This window comes from Octopus bimaculoides, chromosome 4, assembly GCF_001194135.2.
Source record: "Octopus bimaculoides isolate UCB-OBI-ISO-001 chromosome 4, ASM119413v2, whole genome shotgun sequence".
In the NCBI taxonomy this organism is placed as follows: domain Eukaryota; kingdom Metazoa; phylum Mollusca; class Cephalopoda; order Octopoda; family Octopodidae; genus Octopus; species Octopus bimaculoides.
Genome location: NC_068984.1, coordinates 102,140,233 through 102,166,145, shown reverse-complemented (window position 1 = coordinate 102,166,145; position 25,913 = coordinate 102,140,233). Strand labels below are relative to the sequence as shown.

At 33.9% G+C, this 25,913-nt stretch overlaps 2 protein-coding genes across 2 annotated transcripts in view; one reads left to right on the top strand and one right to left on the bottom strand.

Moving 5' to 3' along the window:
• The window catches only part of LOC106883773 (protein broad-minded), a 264,423-nt gene extending 263,228 nt beyond the window's left edge, over positions 1 to 1,195 (top strand). Inside the window, exon 33 of the mRNA XM_052967655.1 lies at positions 931 to 1,195. Within this exon, the coding sequence (XP_052823615.1) occupies positions 931 to 1,065 (135 nt within the window). The 3' untranslated portion in view covers positions 1,066 to 1,195. The remainder of the gene's footprint in view (positions 1 to 930) is intronic.
• Positions 1,196 to 5,222: 4,027 nt separating this feature from the next.
• Positions 5,223 to 25,913, bottom strand: part of LOC106883775 (ectopic P granules protein 5 homolog) — a 130,856-nt gene continuing 110,165 nt past the window's right edge. Inside the window, exons 35-46 of the mRNA XM_014934904.2 lie at positions 25,357 to 25,438; positions 23,532 to 23,698; positions 22,523 to 22,715; positions 20,940 to 21,116; positions 19,742 to 19,929; positions 18,125 to 18,313; positions 16,727 to 16,884; positions 13,102 to 13,301; positions 11,359 to 11,607; positions 10,087 to 10,303; positions 9,004 to 9,213; positions 5,223 to 6,740 (exon numbers count right to left, since the gene is read on the bottom strand). Of these exons, the coding sequence (XP_014790390.1) occupies positions 6,428 to 6,740; positions 9,004 to 9,213; positions 10,087 to 10,303; positions 11,359 to 11,607; positions 13,102 to 13,301; positions 16,727 to 16,884; positions 18,125 to 18,313; positions 19,742 to 19,929; positions 20,940 to 21,116; positions 22,523 to 22,715; positions 23,532 to 23,698; positions 25,357 to 25,438 (2,343 nt within the window). The 3' untranslated portion in view covers positions 5,223 to 6,427. The remainder of the gene's footprint in view (positions 6,741 to 9,003; positions 9,214 to 10,086; positions 10,304 to 11,358; positions 11,608 to 13,101; positions 13,302 to 16,726; positions 16,885 to 18,124; positions 18,314 to 19,741; positions 19,930 to 20,939; positions 21,117 to 22,522; positions 22,716 to 23,531; positions 23,699 to 25,356; positions 25,439 to 25,913) is intronic.

Below are 25,913 nucleotides of genomic sequence, written 5' to 3'. Positions count from 1 at the left end.
CATAGGCTGAGATGACAGTAGCTAATCTATGATGAAGCACTAGTCTGATCTTAAGTACTCTGTCACTTACTCTAACGACTTCGATTACCTTATCCACCCATTTCTCCGCTAGAAGTGTTCCCTGCCCAGAAAATCTTGTACCTGTGTTCTTTGCCTGTGAGGAACCTCGCAGAACCTCCTCTCCATCTTACTTCCTGGATGCAGCACATATCTACGCGTCTCCGTTCAAGCATCTCAACAATTTCACCAGATCTACCTTTCAGCGTGCCGACGTTGAGAGTGCCAATCCTAACAGTATGGGTGTTGGGGGTGTGGGCCTGTAGCCTGGGAAGGGGAAAAGCAGTGTCGTGTACTATAAATTTATATTGATTTATTACATTTATATGTGTGTGTGTGTATAACATTAAATGACTGATATAGTGTTTTTTTTTTGTTTTTTGAGGTTTTTTGTTGCTTTAATATATTTTAGAACATATGTTGATTCATTAGCCCACACTGCGTATTACAACCACTATAAACAATACATCTATATGTCCATGGGCCGAAAAAGAGAGAATGGTTGTACACATTTCAGTTCTTGTTGGAATCCTTATTAGCACCTGAGGATAGACCAATTTATATATTTAACACTTTTCATGGCAGCTAGTTGGAATATTGCTGGTGTGTTTACAGCATTTGACAATGACTCCAACAAGTATCGAATCATACGTTCAACTGTATACTTCTTTTTCTGTTCACAAACATATTGTATTGGTGTACAGCCTACACAGTGTTAGCTATTAAATCTGTAGGTATGTTCTATTATACATTCTGTCTTCAATTTCATTGGAATGGAACATAAAAAGGTGGGAATGTAGGTATTATTGTATTAATATATCTATACATATATGTGTGTGTTACATACACTTATACTGACATGTTTTATTTCAGGAAGAACCAATTCGTGGATTTCATATCTGTCATTATTTGAATTTTATGAAAAAGTTGGAAGTCACTTACCGAGACCTGCTTCTGTCTGAAATGTGTGATAAAAGAACCAATAGTAAGAAAAATGATATCAAATAATTTGACTTATGAATTGCAATGACAATTCAGAATGGTTCCTAAGTCATTTTAAATTACTCTAGGTCAGTGAAAACTCATTGGAAAGAAAAAGTTCAAAGAATAAAGGGTTATACGGCTACATACAGATTTATCATCATGTCAGTATGGTGATGATTTCTTTTCAGAAAGATCTCATGGAAATTATCTTCTTAACTTGTTTAATTTCTGACATTGATTGGCACAAGGCTATACATTTTAGAGGTGGTGGTTTTTAGTCCATTGAAAAGATACCAATTCAATGTCTTTATGTTGTTTCATATATGTACATAGCATTTGCTGACATATTTTATCCCCAAATATTAGTGATGAGTTTAAAAACCACCCCTCAAAATCTTTCCATCAATTCTAACAAATAATTTAATTTAAGCTTATATAAAGTGATGACTGAAAGAAATATTTGTGACAGTGTATATATTTTGAATTTTGGGGTTAGAGCTCTTAACATTCTGGACTGAAATCCCTCCAAATTGTGTGAATTGGCAGATCTTCTTTTCCAGCACTGCATATTGCTAATTATCATGGTCCTTTCTCATTTCCTTGGTGAAATCCAATATCTCGCATTCCATCCACTTTCAATGCTTTGCAATTCTTTATACAACTGTCATCCTTTATACGTCCATTCTCTTTGTCTTCTCTCAGGCTCTGCATCAGATTCCTTTTGTATCCAGTTTTTCTCTCTCTGTACTTCTATTCTGTCATTCATGTTCACTAAAATTACACATCCAGCAGAGCATGCTCACTTCATTTCTTTCTAGTCATCATAAATCCTCTGCATTCAAAACCCACAGCTTGTTTCCATGCAACACTGCTTTCGTACACAATCATCTTACAATCTGCTCTTCATTCTAACAGAGAAGTTCTTTGTTATCAGCAGAGTCTACATACTTCAGTAGGATCTGAACTGAGATTGTAAAGGGACAGGATGTTTAATCTAACACTTTACCATTCCTGCCATTCTACCTGCTTAACACTACTAATAATAGACAGAAGGACATAAATTTGCAGGGAGGGGTTAGTTGACTGAATCAACTCCAGAATTTGACTGGTACTTTATTTATTAACTCCAGAAGGATAAATGGCAAAACTGACCTTGGCAGGATTTGAACTCAAAATGTAAAGAGCTGGAAAAAATGTTGCAAGGCATTTTATGACACAGGAACGATTCTGCCAATTTACCACCCTGGCATTTATAATAATATTTCAAATTTTGGCACAAAGCCAGAAATTTTAGCGGAGGAGCAAATCAATTACATCAACCCTACCACTTGACTGGTATTAGATTTTAATGACCCCAAAAGGGTGAAAGGCAAATTTGACTTCAGAAGAATCATTTTGTCTGATGCTGTAAAGGATTTTGCCAGCTTGCCACCTTAGTAATAATAATAATCCTTTCTACCATAGGCACAGGGCTGAAATTTTGTGAGAGGGAGCTAGTTGATTGCATCAACCCTAGTGCATAAGTAGTATGTATTTTATTGACCCCAAAAGGATAAAAGGCAAAGTCGACCTCGGCAGAATTTGAACTCAAAACATAAAGCTGGAAGAAATGCCATGAAGCATTTTCTTCAACACGCTAATGATTCTGCCAACTTGCTACCTTAGTAATAATAATAATGATTAATTCTTTTATTAGCCACAATGGCTCACATACACTGACATTAAATGACATAACACAAACATAAAAGACAACACAAGACGAGACATAGGGTTTTACAGCGTGTAAACAATTTATAACAATAAAAAATTAAATTAAAACTGCTAATAGGGGAGGCGCTTTAAAGGTCCTTGTGGAAAAACTGACAAAAGCCATGGGATCAACAGGGCAAGAACGCTTTTTTAATTCCCTTTTTACAGGTGCACGCTCGGAATTGGTCCTTTCACACTTGCCATTCTTTCAACATTCACCCACCTTTCAACAAACTTTCTCCAAGGCAACACTTCCTTCTCCACTCTCACTTTCCTCTTTAAGTAAAACTTGAAGAAGTTGATGAGGGCTTGGCCAAAGAAGAAAGTGTCTGTCTTTAGCTCTTTCAAATGAGTCCACCACACTACCTCTTTTGCTACAACCACTAGACAAATAAAAATTGCCTTCCCCTCCCACCAAAAGAGGGCAGTGGGGCAATCCTCACAATGGATTCAGCTAATAGCTAGATTCATCCTACACACAACAACAGGTGTTTGATATAAACCCACAGATCAGCTATACTTGGGCACTAGATAAGGCGTGCAGAACAGTTTCATTACTATGCAACCACCTCAGGCAGGCCTGGCTGACAGCACTTCCGTGCCAGTAAAATTTATCTCAAACAGACAGCCTGAACTGTCAGGCAAGGGATTTCTGGAAGTTATCCATAAGCAAATGCCTGAAAGTTCTCTGAAACAGACTGGTTAATTCATCTTCATTGATGCCCAGAATTTCCCCGAGTACGTCATCGCACTTTCCCTCCAGGATGAAAGGGTAAGAAGATTACATCAACCTCAGTGCACAACTGGTACTTATTTCATTGACCCCCAAAAGGATGAAACGCAAAGCTGACCTCGGTAGAATTCGAACTCAGAATCTAAGCATTTTTGTCTGGTGCTATGATTCTGCCAGCTCAATGCCTTAATAATAATGATTTCAAATTTTGGAAGAAATTTTGGGGGTTGAACGTAAATTGATTAGTACTTATTTTATCAACCCTGAAAGGATGGAAAGCAAAATTGATCTTGACAGAATTTGAACTCAGAACGTAAAGATAGCCAAAATGCTGCTAAGCATTTATCCCTACATGCTAACAGTTCTGCCAGTTCACCGCCTTATTAATAATAATGGTTTCACTTTTTGGCACAAGGCCAGTGATTTGGGGGGAGGGGCTAGTCAATTACGTCAACCCCCAGTGCTCAACTGGTACTTATTTTATCAACCCTGGAAGTATGAAAAGCAAAGTTGATCTTGGCAGAATTTGAACTCAGAACATTAAGACAGACGAAATACTGTTAAGCATTTTCCCTAGTGTGCTAATAACCATAACTTCATTTAAAAGACTCAGCTATCATAAACATCTGTAATCAACTGTTATCAACCACTTCTGTGATTGTTTACATTGGTTATTCTGTAATAGAATCAATTGGAAACACAATAATCTACCAAATTACTTATAACTTCATTAGTTACAGTTTTTGTTTTAATGAGATATCATTCTTTGCATACATAACAGGGTTCTTTTAGATATTTATTCCAATTACTAAAATATATTTTAATTTTGTTCATCATTATCGACTATAGATTCTTCGTTGCCACTCAGAGAAATTCATTGCAAGTTTAATCAATACTCTATATCCAAATATGTTTCATAGAGTAAAGATAACCAGTTTATAGTATAAGGCTACAACCCAGTTTGAATTCTTAATTGTAGATATTTTCTCCTCTTGGTTGCTGCTTATACTATCAAATCTCTTCCTCTCTTTCTTGTAAAACAAGGCTATGTGACTCATTAAAACAGAACCAATGCCAGCATTCAAAGAAAGACAGGTATTGTCAATAACATTATTTAATGATTAGAAACAATATGGAAAGAAACTGATTATATATAGAAAAAAACATGTTTATATTTATTTCTCTATAGTTCAGAAATCCATTTGAGAGAACAATTAATGTTCCTTTAATAAAATATCTGTTACCACAATGAAAGCAGTCTCAAATTTTGAACAAAGACTTACAGAATAATTAAAGTTGATTAAAAATTTGAAATTATCAAAACTCAGCTGAATTGCAATTCAGGTAATTTTCATAATTTATGTTTTTCCAATATCATAATAAACTTATTTTGTCATATGTAGATTTCCAAATAATTAATGTAATGTTCAGCTTATAATGATGAATTAATAACATAAATTACTCTGGGTGATGATTCCATTCTAAGATATATGAATGATATTAAAGAGAATTCATTGAAACATGTGTAGGTTTAAAAAAAACTTTGCTTTATATCAACCCCGAACACCAGCAAGATTTCTACTGCATCTACTATAAATGGAGAACTTCTTCAACTGATGTAAAATGACACATTCCATTGTTTTGCAGATCTATTAAAATCAGATTGTATATTTTTTTTAAGAAATGGTATCCAAAGAAATTTGAAAGACAATAACAAAAGCTTATAATTTATTTTTGCATCATATTGTCTCAGTGAGTTATTGAGATGAGCAACAATGGCAGTTTAGCATACTTCTGTACACTGAACAGCTTCAATAGGCATGAAGGTAGATTTCATATTTTAAACTAAAAACAAGACAGTTGAGAAAAAGAAAAGAACTACAATAACTCGAGTGGTACACATATACAAAAAAAATGAATAAATAAAGAAAACAGTTGTGGAATTTCAAAATATACAAAAGGTATTTTTATACAATATTTTCACATATATATATATATATATGTGTGTGTGTGTGTATTTGTGAGAGTGTGTATGTACATATATATGCGTTAATTCACATATATTCAAATATTTGAACATTTAATGAAAGACAAATAAATATATGATATGTTTTCCAGACATATGTCTGTGACCGATACATAAGGAAGTTGTGTCTGGTTTAAAAATGATAATTGATACCTTCATAAGACATTGACTTCAAACACATATCCACATGCTGATATACACAGTAAGAAAAAGGGAAACAGAAAATCCAGCTATTTTACATGATCTGCACACAAGAATTATAGAGCTATTGCAGATTGATTATTATTATTTTTTTTTAGACATATCTATCAACAAGATATGGAAAAAGTAACTTCCAAATGGTTATGAGTGCTTGTCTACCTCATGTGCATTGTATGGCATTGAGGAAAGAGTTAAATGTTAAGGTATGAAGAGAAAAACCACCCACCTTTTACAGGTATACATACTTAAGCCGTTCTTCTTAAAATAAATTTTGGCTGCATCATTTTATATATATATTAATGTCATGGACATTAAACAAAATATTTTTTTACATATAACTTATTTTGTAAAAGTCATCTAAATATTTTTTTTTAGTTAATGTGATATTTCAGTGTTTTCCAAAGCTCATTAGAGTAAGTTAATAATAGTAACATTTGAAGATCTTGGAATATAATATTTCAGCAATATATAGTATACAAGATGTTTAAAACTAATAATAAAAAAAAAAAGAGGTAACTAAAATTTTACCCTCCTCAGCAAGTGAACAAGGGAGGGACTGAAACAGCCTTAAAAAAAGGGGAGGAAACTCAGTTGACCAACATAATTTTAGTTGGTTGAGCCAATGGGGAAGAGTAAATGAAGAAATAAAGACAGTTATCTCTGGAATTATTAAAGAGTCAAGGTGTGAGTGGAGGTAAATTCACTGCCCAATAACCTTTGTGAGAATAAAAAGAACGTGCTAGATATTCCAAAAGTTTCACAGAATCATGGAAAACATTGGCCGGGTTGACAACAAAATCTGAACAGTAGTTTACAGTGGTTATCAATGAACAATACTGTCGGTTAGTTTTAAGGTTTCGGAGGGCATTCAGTGCTTGTTTACCAGGTGAGTGCAATACAATAGACATCTCTGGATGAACTCGTAAAGTCAGATCAGGATGGAGTGTGGTTTGCAGAAATACATACAAAGCACGACAGGTGAGCCGGAATCTGAAAAACAAATACAAATTATTATTACACACTAATTAATCATATTGTTTATTTTATTTCATTAACAAGGCGTAGGAGTGGCTGTGTGGTAAGTAGCTTGCTTACCAACCACATGGTTCCGGGTTCATTCCCACTGCGTGGCACCTTGGGCAAGTGTCTTCTACTATAGCCTCAGGCCGGCCAAAGCCTTGTGAGTGGATTTGGTATACGTAAACTGAAAGAAGCCCATCGTATATATGTATGTATATGTATTTGTCCCTCCAACATCACTTGACAACCAATGGTGATGTGTTTACGTCCCCTTAACTTAGCGGTTCGGCAAAAGAGACCGATAGAATAAGTACAAGGCTCACAAAGAATAAGTCCTGGGGTCGATAAGCTCGACTAAAGGCGGTGCTCCAGCATGGCCGCAGTCAAATGACTGAAACAAGTAGAAGAGTAAGTATATATGCACACAATGGCATACACCTGTATATGAGTATGAGAATATAATTATATAGAGTTGAACTTCTATACTGACTTGTGATAATAGCCTTCAATTCAGCTTTCAAAAGCAGTCTAGTAAATAGCTTTGAATGTATGTGCAAGATTATATGAGCTCAGTCATAAATTAACTAAACTGGTGGCAGCCAATCTATGTTCTACTTCAGACCTCTTCATTCTAGTCTTTCAAGCAATATATCATCATTATTATTGTTTAATGACAACTTTTAGATATTTTCATGGGTCAAATGGAATTTGTTGCAGATATTCTACCATCACATTGTCAAGATTTAACACACAAACATATACATATATTTACATATACAACACGCTTCTTTAAGTTTCTGACTGCCAATACTTTCAGCAAACTGAGGCTACAGTGGGAGACACTGGCCCAAGATGTCATGCAGTGGGACTGAACCCAAGACCACGTGGTTGAAAAACAAGTTTAACGATATGGCCATATACATACATATCTATATACATAAAATACACATGTAAATATGTGTGTGTGTGTGTGACTATACATGTACATACATAAGTGTATATATGTTTATACACGTCTAAATAAGTATGTCTATATAGTTTGATATATACATATATGTGCTTATGTATGCATGAATACAAATATATATATATACACACACACTTTCACATATATAACCACACACATTCACATATATAAACACACACACACGCACACATATATATATATACACACATACATGCATATATATATCCTTTACTTGTTTCAGTTACTGGACAGTGGCCACGCTGTGGCCTTGAAGAGTTTAGTCAAATAACTCATTCCTAGTACTTTTCCTTTTAAGCCTGATACTTATTCTATCAGTCTCTTTATGCTGAAACATTAGGTTTCAAGGTCATAAACAAACCAGCACCAGTTGTCAAGTGATGGTGGGAGACAAAGACATACATACATAAGACAAGCTTCTTTCACTTTCCAGCTATCAAATCCAAGGCTACAGGAGAAGACACTTGCCCAAGGTGGCATGCAAGATGACTGAACATAAAACAAAACAAAATGGACAAACAAGGATGAACAAGGAATACATCCATCTCATTTTGTTTTGTTATGTCTTGGTCACATTCCAACAAGTTCTCTTGCTGGTTATCTCCAAGGTGGAAATAATATTATCAATAATGGCATGAAATTGCACTTGACCCCGCTGGCCAATAACTGATGAGGAGTTGGTGACCTTCTGCCTTTGTTCTCTGTTTATCTGTGCATTTAGTGTATGTTTTCCAACTTGACCTTCTGTGTCTTTTTTCCGTTTGTTTGTTTATTACTATACATGTTTGACTTCTGAAAATATTATTTACATAATGCAATACTCTCCTTATATATATATATATCTACACACACACATAAATATATATGCAAGTATTAGTACAAGAAAACTATTGTTCTTAAATCTCTCAACGAGAGATATTCAGTAACAGCTCTTGAAAGTAATGATTATTTGCCAACCTAATGTGGCAGTCCCATTTTGGGGCGAATGCTACTGTTGTTTAGCCCCAGGAGACATCGTCTCCAGCTGACTATAGAACACACGATCTGTGTCCTTTATAGACATGCATAAACAAATATCCCCTGTTCGAAAATATAAGGACACAGATCATGTGTCATATAGCCAGCTGGAGACAATGTTTCCTGGGGTTAAACAACAGTAGAATTCGCCCCAAACAGGACTGCCACATTAGATTGGCAAATAATCGTTACAAGAAAACTATTATCACCAAAGGGAAAAGTATGCCTTACTTGATAGACAAAGTGGACCTTCTGCCTAAACCAATAGCTCCAAGGATACCAGTTGTGTCTTTATCTTCAGCCAATGGAGTCAACATGTGAATGAATGCTGATAGTATCTGTGCAATGTCTGTAGTGGAACAAGTATTATTCTCCAGTTGGGAAATCATCTGACAAAAGCATTTGTGCCACCACAGTAGCATTTTTCCTTCATTGTCACTACTAAAGAGATAAAGAAAGAAATTTAATAAAATGTCAAAACTGAGAGACGTACATTTTGAAAAAAGTAGAATGTAAGATTAAGAGAATGTTGGAAACAGAAGGTCTCCTGTAAGCTTGTATACAAGGGGGTGCTGATAAGTCCTTGACTTTTAGGGTATCACAAAAAGCCTGGTTGGAAACCCAATCTTCTGAGTTCTTTTACAGGGCTTAGAAAAACTGAAGGCCTACTGCAGTAGGTGTATGAATCAATTAACTGCAATAGGTGTGTGAATGATAATAAACTGATCCTCTTGTATTTTCTTTTACCCAAAGCCAGGAACTTTTCAGCATCCTCTCATTGTAATAGAATTACTTTCCAAGTGAGATAGAGCAGATAAATACAATGATGTTAGTGAGATGTCAAAAGTGAAAATAATAAAATTTTGCATTACATAGTAAGTTAAAATTTTTGACAATCAATCAAAATATTTCTTTCAAATTTTGGCACAAGGCCAGCAATTTTAAGAGGAGTGGGAAGTTGGTTACATCAAACCCAGTGATTATTTGATTGCCCCTGAAAGCATGAAAAGCAAAGTCAACTTTGGCAATATTTGAAGTCAGAATATAAAGAGTTGGAGGAAATGCTGCTAAGCATTTTGTGCAATCAACCAAAATATTACTTTCAAATTTTGGCACAAGGCCAGCAAGTTCGGGGGAGGGGGTAAGTCATTTACATCGACCCCAGTGATCAACTGGTACAGACGAAATGCGGCTAAGCATTTTACTCAGCATGCTAATGATTCTGCCAGCTCACTGCCTTCCAATCAACCAAAATATTAGTATTTAGAACACTTTATCAGGTTTAAATAGACTCAAAAAAAATGGAAGGCTTACCTAGATTTTCCTTTTGTACTCCATTCCAGCACTTTCCAAATGACAGCTTGTTCTTCACTACAGTCAGTTGCTGAGGAAAGCTGTTGTATGAGGTAAGCATGGAGTGTCAGGAATGCACCTTGCTGTAGACATTCTTCAAGAAATTCAGCCAGGTTCAATTCAGGAATTTGAATATTTAACAAAATAATGTCCCAGTTACTCTTTTCGGAGCTTCCATCTGTTTGAGATTTAATAAAAGATGAATGCAGATTTAATCATATGAAGCTAGCATATATGCAGTAAATTATACCTATACATGTATGTGTACATATTTTGAACACATAAACACAAATACTCAAAGATAAATAGTCTGGTTCATTAACTATATCATATAATAATAGAACTTTAGTAAAAAAAAAAAGAACCCATAGCTTATAAACCAATGGAACTAAGCTTTATTTTTTGCCTTCAGTAAGACAGGAACATTCGTCTTTGTAAGAAAATGTAGAGAGTTTCATGTAGTGATACAAGATTTTGTGATTACAGAAACAGTGCAAGAGGTATGTAGATAGTAGATAATGTCTGTGTGGAGAGTAAAAGAAAGGTAAAGGCTGGTAGCGAGTGTTATTACAAGTGACATTAAACAGATTATTAATCTACAGAAGAAAGAATATAGGAGACTGAACCAAATCCTGACACACACCAGAATTAATATAATGGGGGTTGGAGAGAGAACCATATTGATATATATATATACACTGTGATGAAGCACTGAAGAGGAAATAATCCAAAAGAATCAAAGGAAGATAACTTTCTCACATCAAGCATAAGTAAGAAAATTTTGCTGACATCAAGATAAGCGACATTACTTTTGCCAAATTGCTCAACTACATGTCCAGAAAATTCACTGTAAACACTTTTGCCATGGGAAATTACCCCATAAAGGAGGCACTTAAGCAGACTGTAAACTAGATAACTCATTTTAAAGAAATTATCTTTTGCTAATTGGGAGGTTAGTTGATGAAGTTGCCATTTTAAGAAAACAGCTAATCTTTTTTTTTTTTTTTTTCAGTTTACTTTTTTTCCAACATATTTTCCTGCAGCTAAAATGTTTATGATGAAATTTCCTACAACCTAAAATACCTGCCAGTCTGTAATGTAAAAGGAAGTCTTCAGTATTACCCTTAATACAATTTATCATGAGGCTCAACAACTCATTGGCAGATTTACTCATATAACATCATATTTAGATTTATAAATGTTGTTAAGAAAATAATTTTTGTATTAACAAACCTGAAGTGAAAAAAACATCAATGCATTTCTCTAAAATTTGTACAACATTTGTAAGACTAGCCAATGAACGACAAGCAGCAGCAATGGCTGGCATTAATAGTATGCTGTGGATGGAGGACTCTAACCAGCTGTAAATGGTACTGGTAATTAGTTCACTGATTGTTCCTTCTGGATTACAGTTATTCAAAAGACTATACACAGTTTTCATCATCTCCACGGATTCCTCATTTTGCACATATCGATCAGCAACTGGAAATATAATAGTAGAATAATTAGAGTTTAACAATAAAACATTACAGTAGAACAATATGTAATAACAGTTATAGTACATCAATGCTGACAGATAACCACTGAATTGTGTACAAGCACTCGAGTGCACTACAACTCAGCAGCAAAAGTTAAAAGAGGAGACAGGAGCCATTTGTCGAGTAAAGAAAGACAACAAAGAAAGCTAAACATGCATGCAAACTACACAGAATAAAACATAAACAAACACTGAAAGAGCCATAAAGAGGAAAGATCACAAAGACTTGAGATTTCACCAATTTGGTGATGCAGCTTGTGAGACTGATTGGACAGTGATTGACAGGGATGGTGTAGTTGCATTTTTCAAACAGGGGAATAACTCTAGCAATTTTCCATACATCTCTCCACAAGTAAACAGAATTGCAGTAGAGTTTGACAATAAAGCATTATAGAACAGTGTGTAGTACAAAATAGTACATCATTACTGTCAAATAATCACCCAATTCTTACACATCTCTCTACAAGGAGTAAAATTTCAATATCTAGACAACAAATCAATTTATATGAACAAATTAATTTATATGAAATCATTACTTAGCAGCAACCTGACACAAACATTAACCAAATTTACTTAGGCATAATGTTTTATTTTGTTTTGAATCTTTATTTAAGCAAGTTATATAGAGACTTTAAGGATTAATTGCTGAGATTAAATAGAAAATTGAAGAGAATTTAAGTGCCATATATTTCTAAAGCTGAAATGAATTTCTCACTTAAATAATTTATATATGAAAAAGAAAACTTCAAAGCTTTTCCAGTATTATTTATCTCCATATTGTCGCTATTTCATAAATGATTAAATGTGACTCAGATAGATAGGCTGTTTATTAATAGAAGAATCGTTAATGCTGTGAATATCTTCATCAAAAATACTTGCAATGGCTCAGGTGACTTAACTATAAAGAAATACTATGGACAGGTACCACATACGACTAGAAACCTCAAGACACACACAGGCAACACAAACTACTCAGCCCTCCTACTTGCATATCTACAAATATATGTCGTTGAGCACACATACACACACACAGCTGCAACTACTGGTAACCATTCTTTTTTGCACATGGATAACATCTATGTCTACTGTCTCCTATCCTCTATTTAATAGTAACCACCTGTCTCCCTATCATTTTCCTTCCACCATTATAACCATGATTCCTATACATGGACCAATCTCCTTTTTACACTTTCCCTGTAATTATAATGAAATTACATTTATTTGTATTATTTTTATTACTATCACATTTACTTAATATTGTTCACTTGGCTAGAGAAAAGCAATCTGAAATTATTTATGTTTATTCTTCCTTATACCAAAACATAAAAACAAAGTCTTCAGTAGATTTATAAAATAACCAAACAATTTCAAAACAACTTGCTACACAAACTTATTAGGAATTTACATTGACAAAAAGAAATCAGTTTCTCCTTCCTTACCTGCCATCTCAACTGTTTCTATTTCAGTCAAGATATTAAGGATGCTGTTACTGAATGTTTCTTCATTTATATCATCCTGGTAAGAACACTGGCAGAGAAGCTGGATCACACAGTACACATAACCAACTCTCTTCTTACTAATTTCACTGTTCCAATGAGCAGAACTGTCACAGTCAAATTTTGAGGCAGATTTAATCAAGCTACAAATAGAAATGAATTTCTCTTTATAGACAAAATTTCAAAAAGAAACAAATTTAAACATAAGTAAAAGGGAATTGTGTTATTGATACTGTATTACAAAGAACCAGATTAACTGATTGATATGCAATAAGCTAACTTATCAATCATAAAATAATGATTTCAAATTCTGGCACAAAGCTATCAATCTTAGGTGAAAGTAATAGTTAATTACATCAACACAAGTGCTCAACTGATACTTATTTTATTGACCCTAAAAGGATGAAAGGCAAAGTTGACCTCAGTGGATCAATAATAAAATCTTTCTTAGGATTCTTGTAGAAAACGGGATGAAACTTTTCTACAGATCGACAACGTGTATCTCAATTCCAATATCTTTCACTGTCTTAGGTAGCAGAGTGGGTGTCATTCTAAGTGCATTAATTACCACAGAAACAATTTTCACCTTTGTGTTCCACAATCTCTGCAACTCTCTAGCTAGGTCCTAATATTTCTCAATTTCTTGGGTATCTACTCTATGGTATTGCAAATTTATGATCTTACACTGTTTATTTTTTTCCTCCTTTTGTCATCTACAATTATATCTGGTCTTCTTACTTCAATAGTATAGTCAGTTTTTATGGAGATATCCCATAAAACCTTCTAATTGTTTTTCACTATCATAATCTTTCTCGTTTGTGTTCATATCACTTTTCTGTAACTAAGAATCCACACTTGGCTACCATCTCAATGCACTCTTTTACCAACACAGTTAAGCCTGCACTTATATTCTTTTGCTGCTAACTTACTGAACTCACTAAAGAGATAATTAATACTTTCATCTCCTTCACATAGATTCTGCATTTGCTTTCTGTCTGCAAATAATGCAGTATCATCAGCATACTCCACATTTTGTCATGGTTAAGTGATGACAGTAGATTTTGTAAGAGTGAAACCAAGTTCTTAAATTTTGTCAAACTAAAATGCCAAATCCGTAGTCCAAGTTGATGACAACTGAGAATGATGGAAATGTAGAAGATATTGGTCTGGATGCCAATGCCTCAAAGACAGCAATACATCTGTTACAATATACAGTATTCAATAAGCACAATGAAACAAAACCCTCTAAGATCAGCAAAGGCCTTCATATATTTAGGGAACAACATTGCATCTTCAGAAAACAATGGAAAAATTTATTTTGTGAAAGCATGATCTATTCTTAATGGATGCAAAGTCATCAGGAAGTCATTGATCACTGATGATTTTAAGAGAATCTTCTTCCATCTTACTGAGGAATCAGTGATATTGAATGGGTCCAGTGCTTGAACACTTACCAAACAGCGGAGAGCAAGGTTTGATGGTGCTTACATCTGCATTTTAGGTGCCATTCTGAATACCTCATAAAAAATGCATCTGACTAAACAGAGACAGCGTGGCAATATTCTTGCAATTACTCAATGCAATTAGAGAGAGAGGTAATTGTTTTGTAGGGCATTACTAGAGAGCTAAGCAAGAACTCATTAATGATACTCTCTATGGATATACATGGGTTGATTAGCTAATTAAAACCTTGATTAACCAGCTCTGTACAAACACGTGTACCCCTCTTGACCTGCTGATTGCTATAGGGAACCGGTGATCAAATCAGGCCAAACCCCATCAAGTTTGAACTTATTCCAATAATTTTGGATGTTTTCAAAACACAACTGATAGAAATAATTTTCATTTAGGATTTTATACTGTATGGGGTGGGGTTGAACTATTTACATGTCTACCTCACACTGGTGGAAGACAAAGTCAGTTTTTTTAAAAATTGATTATTTTTTTTAACTGTGTTAAAATTCAATGAAGCCCACCTGTTACATAGAAACTGACACCACTTCAAAAAACACACACAAATAAATTAATAATTTTGAACAGAGCAAGAGTGCAGCCAAACAGACAAAACCAAATAACATTACACAGAGAGACTTTCTAAATGCAGGGAATGAAACAAAGGATAACATTTCAGTAAAAAAAAAAAAAAAAACAGTAGCTTGGTTAATAACAATGTTTGACAACATTTACGTACACACCCAAAAAAAGATACACGCATCATCAAACATAAGTTTTGAATGCAGGTCACACCCTGTCACTGGTAAATGCACATGTAAATGAAAGCACTTTTATTTTTACTAAAATAACAAATGCATGGCAACATTATGTCACAAGAACAAGTGCTTCAGTACCTGAAGCTATCATGAGAGAAAAGGAAAATAACTTACCTATGCTTTACCAATACCACAGGGGTTTTTCCTGGTGCCCTCCAAAGAGGCAGCTTTTGTAGACATATGAAGCAAAATGTCCTTCATAGGGAGAAGGAGGTCATATAGCACAATATGCATTGCTTTTAAGACTGAGGACAAGTTGAGAGCATGGGATATGACAGTAGTTAAGAGAGTAACACACCTATCAATAAACGGGTCTCATAGTATTTGGGATAGAGTTCGTTATAACATCAACCCTTAGCTCACAGTCACTTTTAAAGCATAATAGAGGCAGGAGAGATCACTAAGTCATACTAGTCCTCGTGACTCCACAAGACCATAAAATGGTCTAAGAATTGTAATTTGTGGTAGGTGTCAAAAGAAGGACTCTCAAAGGTTGATTTTTCAGAAAAGAGACCCATTGGTACCCATGTAGCAGCAACAGTCATTTAAGAGCTTTCCTTCTAGCAGAGCTGAAAGGAAGAAAGCAGACCATGGAAGCTGCTGCTCTTAAAACATGAGGAGAGAGAGTGACATATAGCTATATGAAGGTTGTTGATAAAGAGATTGAATAGAAATAGCATGAACAAAAGAGATTTAGACTTCACTCATTATTTCTCTTCATGAATGTCTCAAGCAAAAGTATTGGATGGAGCTCTTTCTACCACAGAAAAAGTTTAACACTGCAAGTTAAAAAAACACTCATCAGTTTTACAACACTGCTGCTCCTCACAGTGAAGAATTGTTGCTAAAGACTGGACTGTTTGAAAGTTAAGTATCTAAGAGACAATGCCACGATGCTGACAAGGTGAAACCTACAAACTTCAAATTTCTATCAATCATCTTGGCTATCTGTGACTCTCTTAGGAACAATACATGAATTAAACTGAAATTAATGTAAATTGATGGCCAGCTGACATTTTATTGTTGTGTTGATAAAACAATGTATCAACCAGCTTTATTAAGTTCATTTAGCAGAGTTCAAGATTCAGGATTGCATTTTGAAAACATTTCTTGATTTCTTCTAACAACAAGCCTCAATATATTACTGACACATGCTGAACTCAGAGGGATCAAAATTAAAGCTGAATACAGCAAGATTTTTAACTCAGATTTAGAGGTCACCACCTTTCCCTCGGTAATTGTCTTCATTATTTAAATGATAAACCTTGACTAAAAGCAAAAATTAAAATCTCACTAACCGCAGTTCCAATGCCTGTAAAGATGACCTCTGGGCAAGAATTGCTCTTGGATCACAGTGCTGTAGATACCAGTTGACTGACTGGCTGAAACTATTGGAATCTAAGTAATTCCAACATAACTTCTCAGCCATCATAAACATTAATATTACTTCTTCAGTCTGGAAGGAATCAAAACAGAAAACAAACTAAAACAAACTGCAAATCAGGGAATAATAATAATAATAATAATAATAATAATAATAATAATAATAATAATAATAATAATAATAATAATAATCCTTTCTGCTGTAGGCACAAGGCCTGACATTCTTGGGGAAGGGGGCTAGTCATTTACATCAACTGATACTTATTTTGATGACCCCAAAAGGATGAAAGGTAAATAATAATAAATTACCTAATGTAATACCAAGCTCTCATGGTAATATGTACATGTTTTGTCTTGGTGTAAAAGATGGGCTATCACAAATATTCTGCTCAATATCACAGATTTGCTTGTCAGTTGCTTGACCTTAACAAGTTGAGCATCTCCTTTAGTGACGGATGATATGTGCATCTCTGATCATGAGCAGAAGTAGTGGGGGAGCATCAGAGCCATGTATTGAGAGGAATTCTTTGGGGTTTGAATAATTCACCTTTAGAAACATGGGTGTTTCATTCATCATCCTTAAACAAAACTTATTCAGGGACCTTTGGAGCAGGATGGGCTACTCAACCTGAAGAAAATTCTAACAGGGCTCCCATCTGCAAGGTCATGTGCAGTTTATCTTGATATGAAGTCACCATATCATGCGTATATGTTTGTGATGCATGTACTCTTATCAGATGGGTAATCATGATGGGTATATTGGGTTTTATATATTTGTCACTTTGATAGTATGTGCTGTCCTTTCACTCAATAATAATGGTTTCAAATTTTGGCACAAAGCCAGCAATTTTGGGGGGAAAGGGTAAGTTGATTGCATGAAACTCAGTGTTCACCTGGTATTTATTTTATAAACCCCAAAAGGACAAAATGCAAGTTGACCTCAGCAGAATTTGAACTCAGAACATCAAGAAGGACAAAATGCTGCTAAGTAATTTGACTAGCATGCTAGCAATTCTGCAAGCTTGCCACCTTAATAATAATAATAACAATATTGATCTATAAATAATATATTTGATAATATATTGAACTATTTTTCATTTGTTTGTTTTAATATAAATGTCTCTCTTTATCAACAATTACTTTATTGTTCATAAAAAAGATAGAATAATAGTGTATAGCCAATTGATACAACCCAGTATATAACTGGTATACATTTATGCATCCTAAATGATATGAGGAGACATAAGAAATTGAGCTCAATATTATCAAGATTTTCATATATCACCAGATATGTATACACGGAAAATACTTACAAATGATAAAAAGCTTTCTTTATCATCTCCAGCAAGTTGCAAGAATAAATGGAAAAGATGTGCAGCAAACTTGGATACAATATTTACAGGGTAATTGCTGATGAAATCCTGCATTGCATTTGCCCAGTTGACGTGAGGGGCAATTACTTTCACAAGCTGGAAGCTTTCTATGTTACCATTATCACGAATCTGTGAGATAGACACAAATACATAAGATAATTAAAAATAATAATGGTAACAATCATGAGTATTACTACCATTATGAAATATGTATAAAGCCATTTTTAGAAAACAATCAATAAATTGTTAATATTTTTAAACATTATTAGATGATTTTAAATCACTGTAATCAAACGTAGTTTTGTCAGATTTTTATCAAATAGAAAACATATTACAATCACAAAATACTCAATCAGAAAATAAATTTTAAACCTAAAATCTTCAATTACAAATTTTATAAACTTTATACTTTAATCAAATATTACCAACAAAATTAACTTCTATATGTCGTAAATTGTTGACAATATTACTATTATTGTACAAATAATTCATTCCAAATAATGTATTTGTAATTTTGAGCATGGATCATCCTCATCACCATCATCATCGTCCTCAACAACAATTAACACCTGTGTTCCAAGCTAGCATGGGTTGGATGGCTTGTTCAAGGATTGCATTGAGCTCCAAAGTCTGCTTTGGCATGGTTTTTATAGCTGGATGCTCTTCCTAATACCAGCCACTTTACAGCATGGACTGGGTGCTTTTCTTGTGCCACCTGAACTACTGAGATTGTCATTTAGTTCTCAGGACTACAAACCTTAGCTTCATGCTAGGGGATGAGGAGATTTTTATGAGCAGAGAGGGGCTATCACCAAAAATATGTTAATAATAATTTGTGATATTTTCTCAATATATCTATCATGGAAGTGAACATTGTGAAGGTGCGTGGCTTAGTGGTGAGGGCATTCGGGTCACAATCAACAGGTCATGAGTTCAATTCCTGGCGACGTGTTGTGTCCTTGAGCAAAACACTTTATTTCACGTTGCTCCAGTCCACTCAGCTGGCAAAAATGAGTGGTACCTGTATTTCAAAGGGCCGGCCTTGTCAAGCTATGTGTCACGCTGAATCTCCCTGAGAACTACATTAGGGGTACACGTGTCTGTGGATAGCTCAACCACTTGCACGTTAATTTCATGAGCAGGCTGTTCCGGTGATCGTATCAGCTGGGAGCCTCATCATGCTCCCAGATGGAGTGCTCCTATAGGAACATATCCAGGTAAAAACTGCAGTTGACTGGTTTGCCAACATAATGTTGTTCTAAATAGTTATGCAACTTGCATGCAGGAAACACTGTTCTTTTAGACTTTATATAAACAAACTCCTTACATAAGAATTAGAGAATAGATGAGACAAATTCCTTTAACATTTCTGTTATTCATCTCTGGCTCTATAAAGTCAATTAGCATCAAATAGTTATTCCTATTCTATATAATTAATTTTATCATTAAAATGAAAATAGTAAAACAAGACATATTTATAGTTATACAAGCTAACATTCAAATTAAAACTCTGTTTTTAACCAATAAATCAGATTCTTAAACAAGGGTTTTACTTACAGTTGACATTGTTTCTGCAACCTGCAAATCAATCGTAAGTTGATCCCATGGCAACAAAGCCAATTCAACATTCAGTAATGTAACACAATAAACTGGTATCTTTCTCGATGCTAATATAGAAGTATAGAAGATCCACAGCCGTCCAAGTATGTCTTGGGTTTGTGAGTAAGCTACAGGTGATAATAAAGCTGTAAAGAAAGAAAACACAACAGTAATTAAGAGTCTTTTAGTGAAGCATTCAAAAGTAAATCAAGTGTAAAGGTAGCCTGGCAGGAAGGTTTCTGATAAATGAAATACAAACAGATGTTTCAAAGTATTCTGAATTAACCGGAAACCTAACCTGACAACAACAGACACCTTCTTCATAAAGAACTCAAAATGCAACTGGAGACCTCTCCCAATTATTCTGGTTTTGATACAATACCAGTCAATAAAGCAATCCAAATATAAAGAGAAAAAAATCTTGCAAACAACCATTCAGAAGCCACACGAAAGTATTTGAAGGTGGTATTATATGTAATAAGGAGAAATTTCAAACTATAAATCTACTACCAAAGAAGGGTAAAACCTCAGCACAGTCACATCTGTTGATACATCAAGACCTATAACAACATTAATCTGATATTATATCATCATCACCATCACCATCACCATCATATCATCATCATCTACATCATTTAATGTCCATGTTCCATATTGGCAGGATTGGACAGTTTGAAAGGATCGATATTAAAAGATCTACAGATGTTTCAGAAAAGCCTGTCTCTACAGTAAAAAAATCAGCATTGGAAATTAAAATTCAAGCCTATTAGTCATCATGGCAATAGACTAGATTTTAAAACCCTGTGAGACTGACAGAATCAAAAGAAAAGTAAGTTTGTCAATGTGAGAACTTACATTTTTTGATAATGTTTTAATCATCCATTCCAATATAGGAGTAGTTGGATGATTTTAAATCACTGTAATCAAACATAGAGAACATTCTAGATATAACAAAATCATAGACTTTGAGATTATGGTAAACAAAAACCAAAACAAAAAACAAAAAAAAACAGAATACCATTTTTTAATTATGATCTAATTCAAATATGTCTAATTACAAAACTTAATTTGTGGCACAAAACAATGCTAAAAATCATAGCTAGGTAAATCAATTACTTTATTTCCCATTCTAAATCAAATATAACAAAAAACTTACATTTATAAAATGTGTGGATATATCGGATTGCATCACAGAAGTTTTGAACCATTATGGTAGCAGCCTCATGGTCACCAGCTGTCCAAGGAATCAGTAGTTGAGTCTGTGCTGGTCCTTTCAATGGCCTCACCCAAGGACTGAACACATTTACTATCATATTCCATAAATAATCAATCACTAAAAGAAATAGATATATGAATTATGAACACAAAAGAAAATCCATAGAACATCAATACATAAAATGATAAAGTAAAGTTCCCAGCAAGAATGTGAAACAGTTTAAATTCCTAGTTATAGCCTATTCATTTTGACTATGACACTAACGAGTTTAAGTTAATCTTATTTCCTATGTTATTTACATTGGAACTAATATAAGAGATCAATATTTTAAATAGTTTTTGTTTTGCTTTATAACCCTTTAGAATTCAAACCAGCCATATCCGGCCCAATTATTCTACCTGTTTTATGTTAAAACCAGCCAGATCCACCTCTCACACCTACCCTACAATGTCATTCTAAAGTAGACAATCACAATGTTGAAACCTCAATGCCACAAGATAATGCATGATTAATTGAAAACAATGTGAATAAATAAGCATTACATTTGATCGAGTAATCTGAATACTAAAGGGTTGAACATAAAGTATTTTTTGGTAAAAATTATGATATAGTTAACTAATTTGACTAATATTTTAGTGATATTTATTTTAACAACCTTATGAAAATGGTAAAAAATAGGCAGGGAATCAGATCTGACATATACCTTAGTCAGCTTGCTTCCTGGTTTTTAAATTTGCTTGACACCTAAATTTACAAAATCAATTAAATCTTTGTTTGAGATTGCTCACTAAAAATATAGTTTTGTTATCATCATCATTTGAACTGGTTTGATATATTGCAGTTCCTTAACTGAATTGGTTTGGCATACTGTAGTCTGTCATCTTGTCTATTATGCCAAACATCTCCAGATCTCATCACACCAATTCTCCCCCCCCCCGCATCTTTTCCTTGGTCTTACCCCAACCATGACTCCTTTCCACTGCCAGTATACAGCACATTTTTACACTGTAAATTTTATTAAGAGTTTACTATGACAAAGAAATGGAGGTTATCTTTACTTCTAAGCATCATTGAGAGTTGAATTAACTAGTAAATGTTACTAATCAGTAGGTTTAGGCTAAAAAGAAACCAATAGAACTTAATACGCATCATCATCATTTAGTATCTGCTTTCCATGCTGCATGGGTTAGATGTTTGACTGGAACTGGTAAGCCAGAGAGCTGTACCAGGCTCCTGTCTGTTTTGGCCTGTTTTCTAGGACTGGATACCCTTCCTCATGTCAACTACTCTACAGAGTGTACCAGATGCACTTGTGCCTTTTACATGTCATCAGCATGGGTGCCTTTTATATGTCACTGGTAGTGGCCATGACTAACACTTGATAAAAAATTTTAAGATAAGCAGAAGGGTACCCAATAAACATTCCACACTAAGATTGAAAAATTCCATATTTTAATTCATGAGTCATATTTCATTTGAACATAAATTTTTAACCAAATTTACCACCACTAATATTAACTTACCCTGAGCGGGTGATTCTTCTGAAAGATTTTCATGATATTGAGCTGCTAGAATTTTTAGAAAACCAGCACTGATGGAAGCAATATATGGCACATATTTATGCCATTTGGAATAGAGACCAAATGTACAGCTTTCTTTATTGAGTAGTCGTTGTTCCATAAAGAATGATGACATCATCTCAAGAATTTGCGCCAGCTGGAAAAAGACAAAATGAAAATTTATGTTAATAATAAATTAAAACCTATAAAATAAAAGTAATGCTTTGATTGTGATGAAAATAGATTTTTATTTTAACTACTTTGTAACTACTTTGAAGAATCTACAAAAAGTACTGAGAAGCTGACACTTGTGATAACATCATCTTTCTGGACAACCTGAAAAAACTGGTTTTTAGGCTATATTAACCTTTACAAGCAGTAGATTAGAGACAAGTAATTGAAGACCAGAGTCAGTTATATCCCAACTTTTAAATGTTGTGAAGAGAAACATAAACAGAAAGAGAAACAATTGAAACCGACAGGAACTTTTTTAACAATATCCAAAAGAGCTTCTTCTGGGCAAAACTGTCTAATACAACTTTGACAACAGCACAACTAAATTCTGAAGTCTACATCTGGATCAAGGGTTACTTGTGCATACTTGGATTTTACCAAAATCTTTGACAAGAATATCATGTTAAACATGAATAATGGTTGGCATCTGTTAAATTGTAATGGCCAACAGATCCCTATCTGCAAGTCTGTAGAAATAAGCGGAGTGCAACAAGGTACTTTTCTGAGGCCTGTTTTGTTGTCAGACAGAGTTAAAAGTATACATTCAACCAGACTGAACAGTTATGCAAAACAACACTAAAGTGTTGCTACAGATTAAGACAAATGATTATATCTACAAATGCCAACAAGATCTAGATGCCATCTACAACTGGGCAAATGCAATAACTACACAGTCCTGTCTGTACCCAAAGAGGTAATTATATAAAATTGATATTGCTACAATGGATTAAAAACTGACCTGGTGGCTAGATAGTTGTGAAGCTGAAGGGGCAGAAATGTTTGATAACTGCTGTAGTTGATAATCTTCATCAAAACTTCCAGGTGTTGCACATTCAGTAACATATGGGAAAGCAGTCTCACTGAATATTTGCCAACATTTCACATGTAGTCGACCTTTTGATGAAACTATAATAAAAGACGTGAGAAGAGATTACAAGATTTGCACGTATGTGTATATATAGCTGTGTGTATGTAATACAGATAAATATGTTTATATGTTTGTGTATAATATAAATACATATATTTATGTATGTGCTTGAGTATAATATAGATACATATATTTATGCATGCATATGTGTGTCTGTGTGTATAATATAAATAAATATATTTATATGAGTGTGTATTTAATATAGATACATATATCTATGCAAGTATTAGTGTGCATCTGTTTGTATGTATATGTCCAAAAATATTAGCATTGAAACTCATACCAAAAACAAAATTCTGAAACATGAATATAATCCACTCTCTGTTCTCTCTTGATGGAACCAATTATATGTTTAACACTGTAACTAAAGTTTTATCAAACAAATCACAAATTACAAATACATTCAAACTTTGCTTGGGCAAATGTAATCACAATATCTAGGGACCCACCTGTCCCTAGATATGTTTCTCTAGATATGAAAATATTTTTGGATGTTGAATTAAATATAAGCCTCAGCTTTAAACCTAGCTATGGATCTAATTACTGGAATCTGAGGTATGTACAAGTGAAGTGACCAACTAAATAAGCCATTAGAATAGATCACAAGATTAAAACTGTTATTGATAGGGTTTTTTAAAAAATATTTTGCTATGCCTTAATGTACGACAGCCAGGTATAGGAGCAGGTTCTCTAGAAATGTAACAAGCAACAGACTAGCTTCTTAATCAAGAGGAGCTGTGTTTTCTATATCTCTGCATAGATAAGGAAAGACCCCATGATTTGTAGGGAATTGTTGAAGAAAGAAATGGTGATGTTTCAATCCCACTTTGTGTTTTCCCATAGATAAAAAGGAAAGAAAATAGAAAAATACTTCATGTATGTTAACTAGAAATGAAATATAGAAAGAGAACACTGAATTTAATAATATCCCAAACTTACTGTGGCAGTTTACATGAAACGCACACAATAAGTAGTAGTAGCATAGGCAAAAAAGTGAAGAAGATGAGTTCAGGATTGAGCATATGGATTCACAATAATATATTATAATAATTTTGTAAGAAAACACTGTTATATAATTTATATTTCTGATGGTTAATGTAACTTGCTGAATAATGCACATTACAACATACAAGCCTGTCTAATTACTGTAATATCCAAGCACAAAACTCAAAGTAGCTCACATATAACTTCAGTATTTATTAAATGATGCTTATCATCCACTGGTTTGAATACTTTTTTGCCATCACACACACACACACACACACACACACACACATACATATATATTGCTGAATATTGTACATTGAACACATAAATAAGCCAAGTTGATGATACATTAAACTATCACCCCATATTATACAAGTCTGTGTATATTATCACTGTATTCCCTGATAAGGCACTTCACAATATTTATCTAAGGTTACTTAAACTGTATGGAACATCCAAAGAAATAAGTTTGTGATAGACTACCTTGAGAAGATTCACCTTTCATTGGCTTAAAGTTTATAGAAATTAAAGTCAAGCGTTGACCCTAAGAATCTCTTGTGCACTCAGTTTTTAGAAAGGTAAACAGAAACAGTAAAAGATATTAGTAATAACAGATTAGTGGAAAAGGGTGAAAACAGCAAAGACTGACCTTTCAGAAGCATGGAGAGTATTTGAGAAAGGTAGTAGTGGAAACAAGAATTGAGTACTTTGTGTAAGTGTGTACAGAACAGCTGCAAACAGAGAAATATAATATATTCAATGATAAGAAGTGAGTGAAAAGTAGACATGTCCCTCAAATATAATTTCTTTTTTAACAATTGTATTTTAACACAATATTAGCACTGATTTAAATTGAGAAAATGGACTGAAAATTAAGCAGGATGTCTTTTTCTCAGCTTATTAAAAGTTGCTTGCTTTTACAAAATGTAATTCCATGCTCAACTGTCCTTCTGTTTGATTGGCAGAATCGTTAGGGCATTGGACAAAATGTCCTGAAGTACTTAGTTATAGCCTTTCAAATCCCACTGAACCGGTTTCATTCTTCTTCAGTTAATAAAGTATCAGTCAGTTACTGGAGTTGATTTCTATAATATATCCAACGCATTAATGGAATTATAATAGAAAACTAAGACTTTGACTTATGCATTAAAGTTAGTTCAAATGATTATATACTTCCTACAAAATTGGCCAGAAGATTTCCTTAAT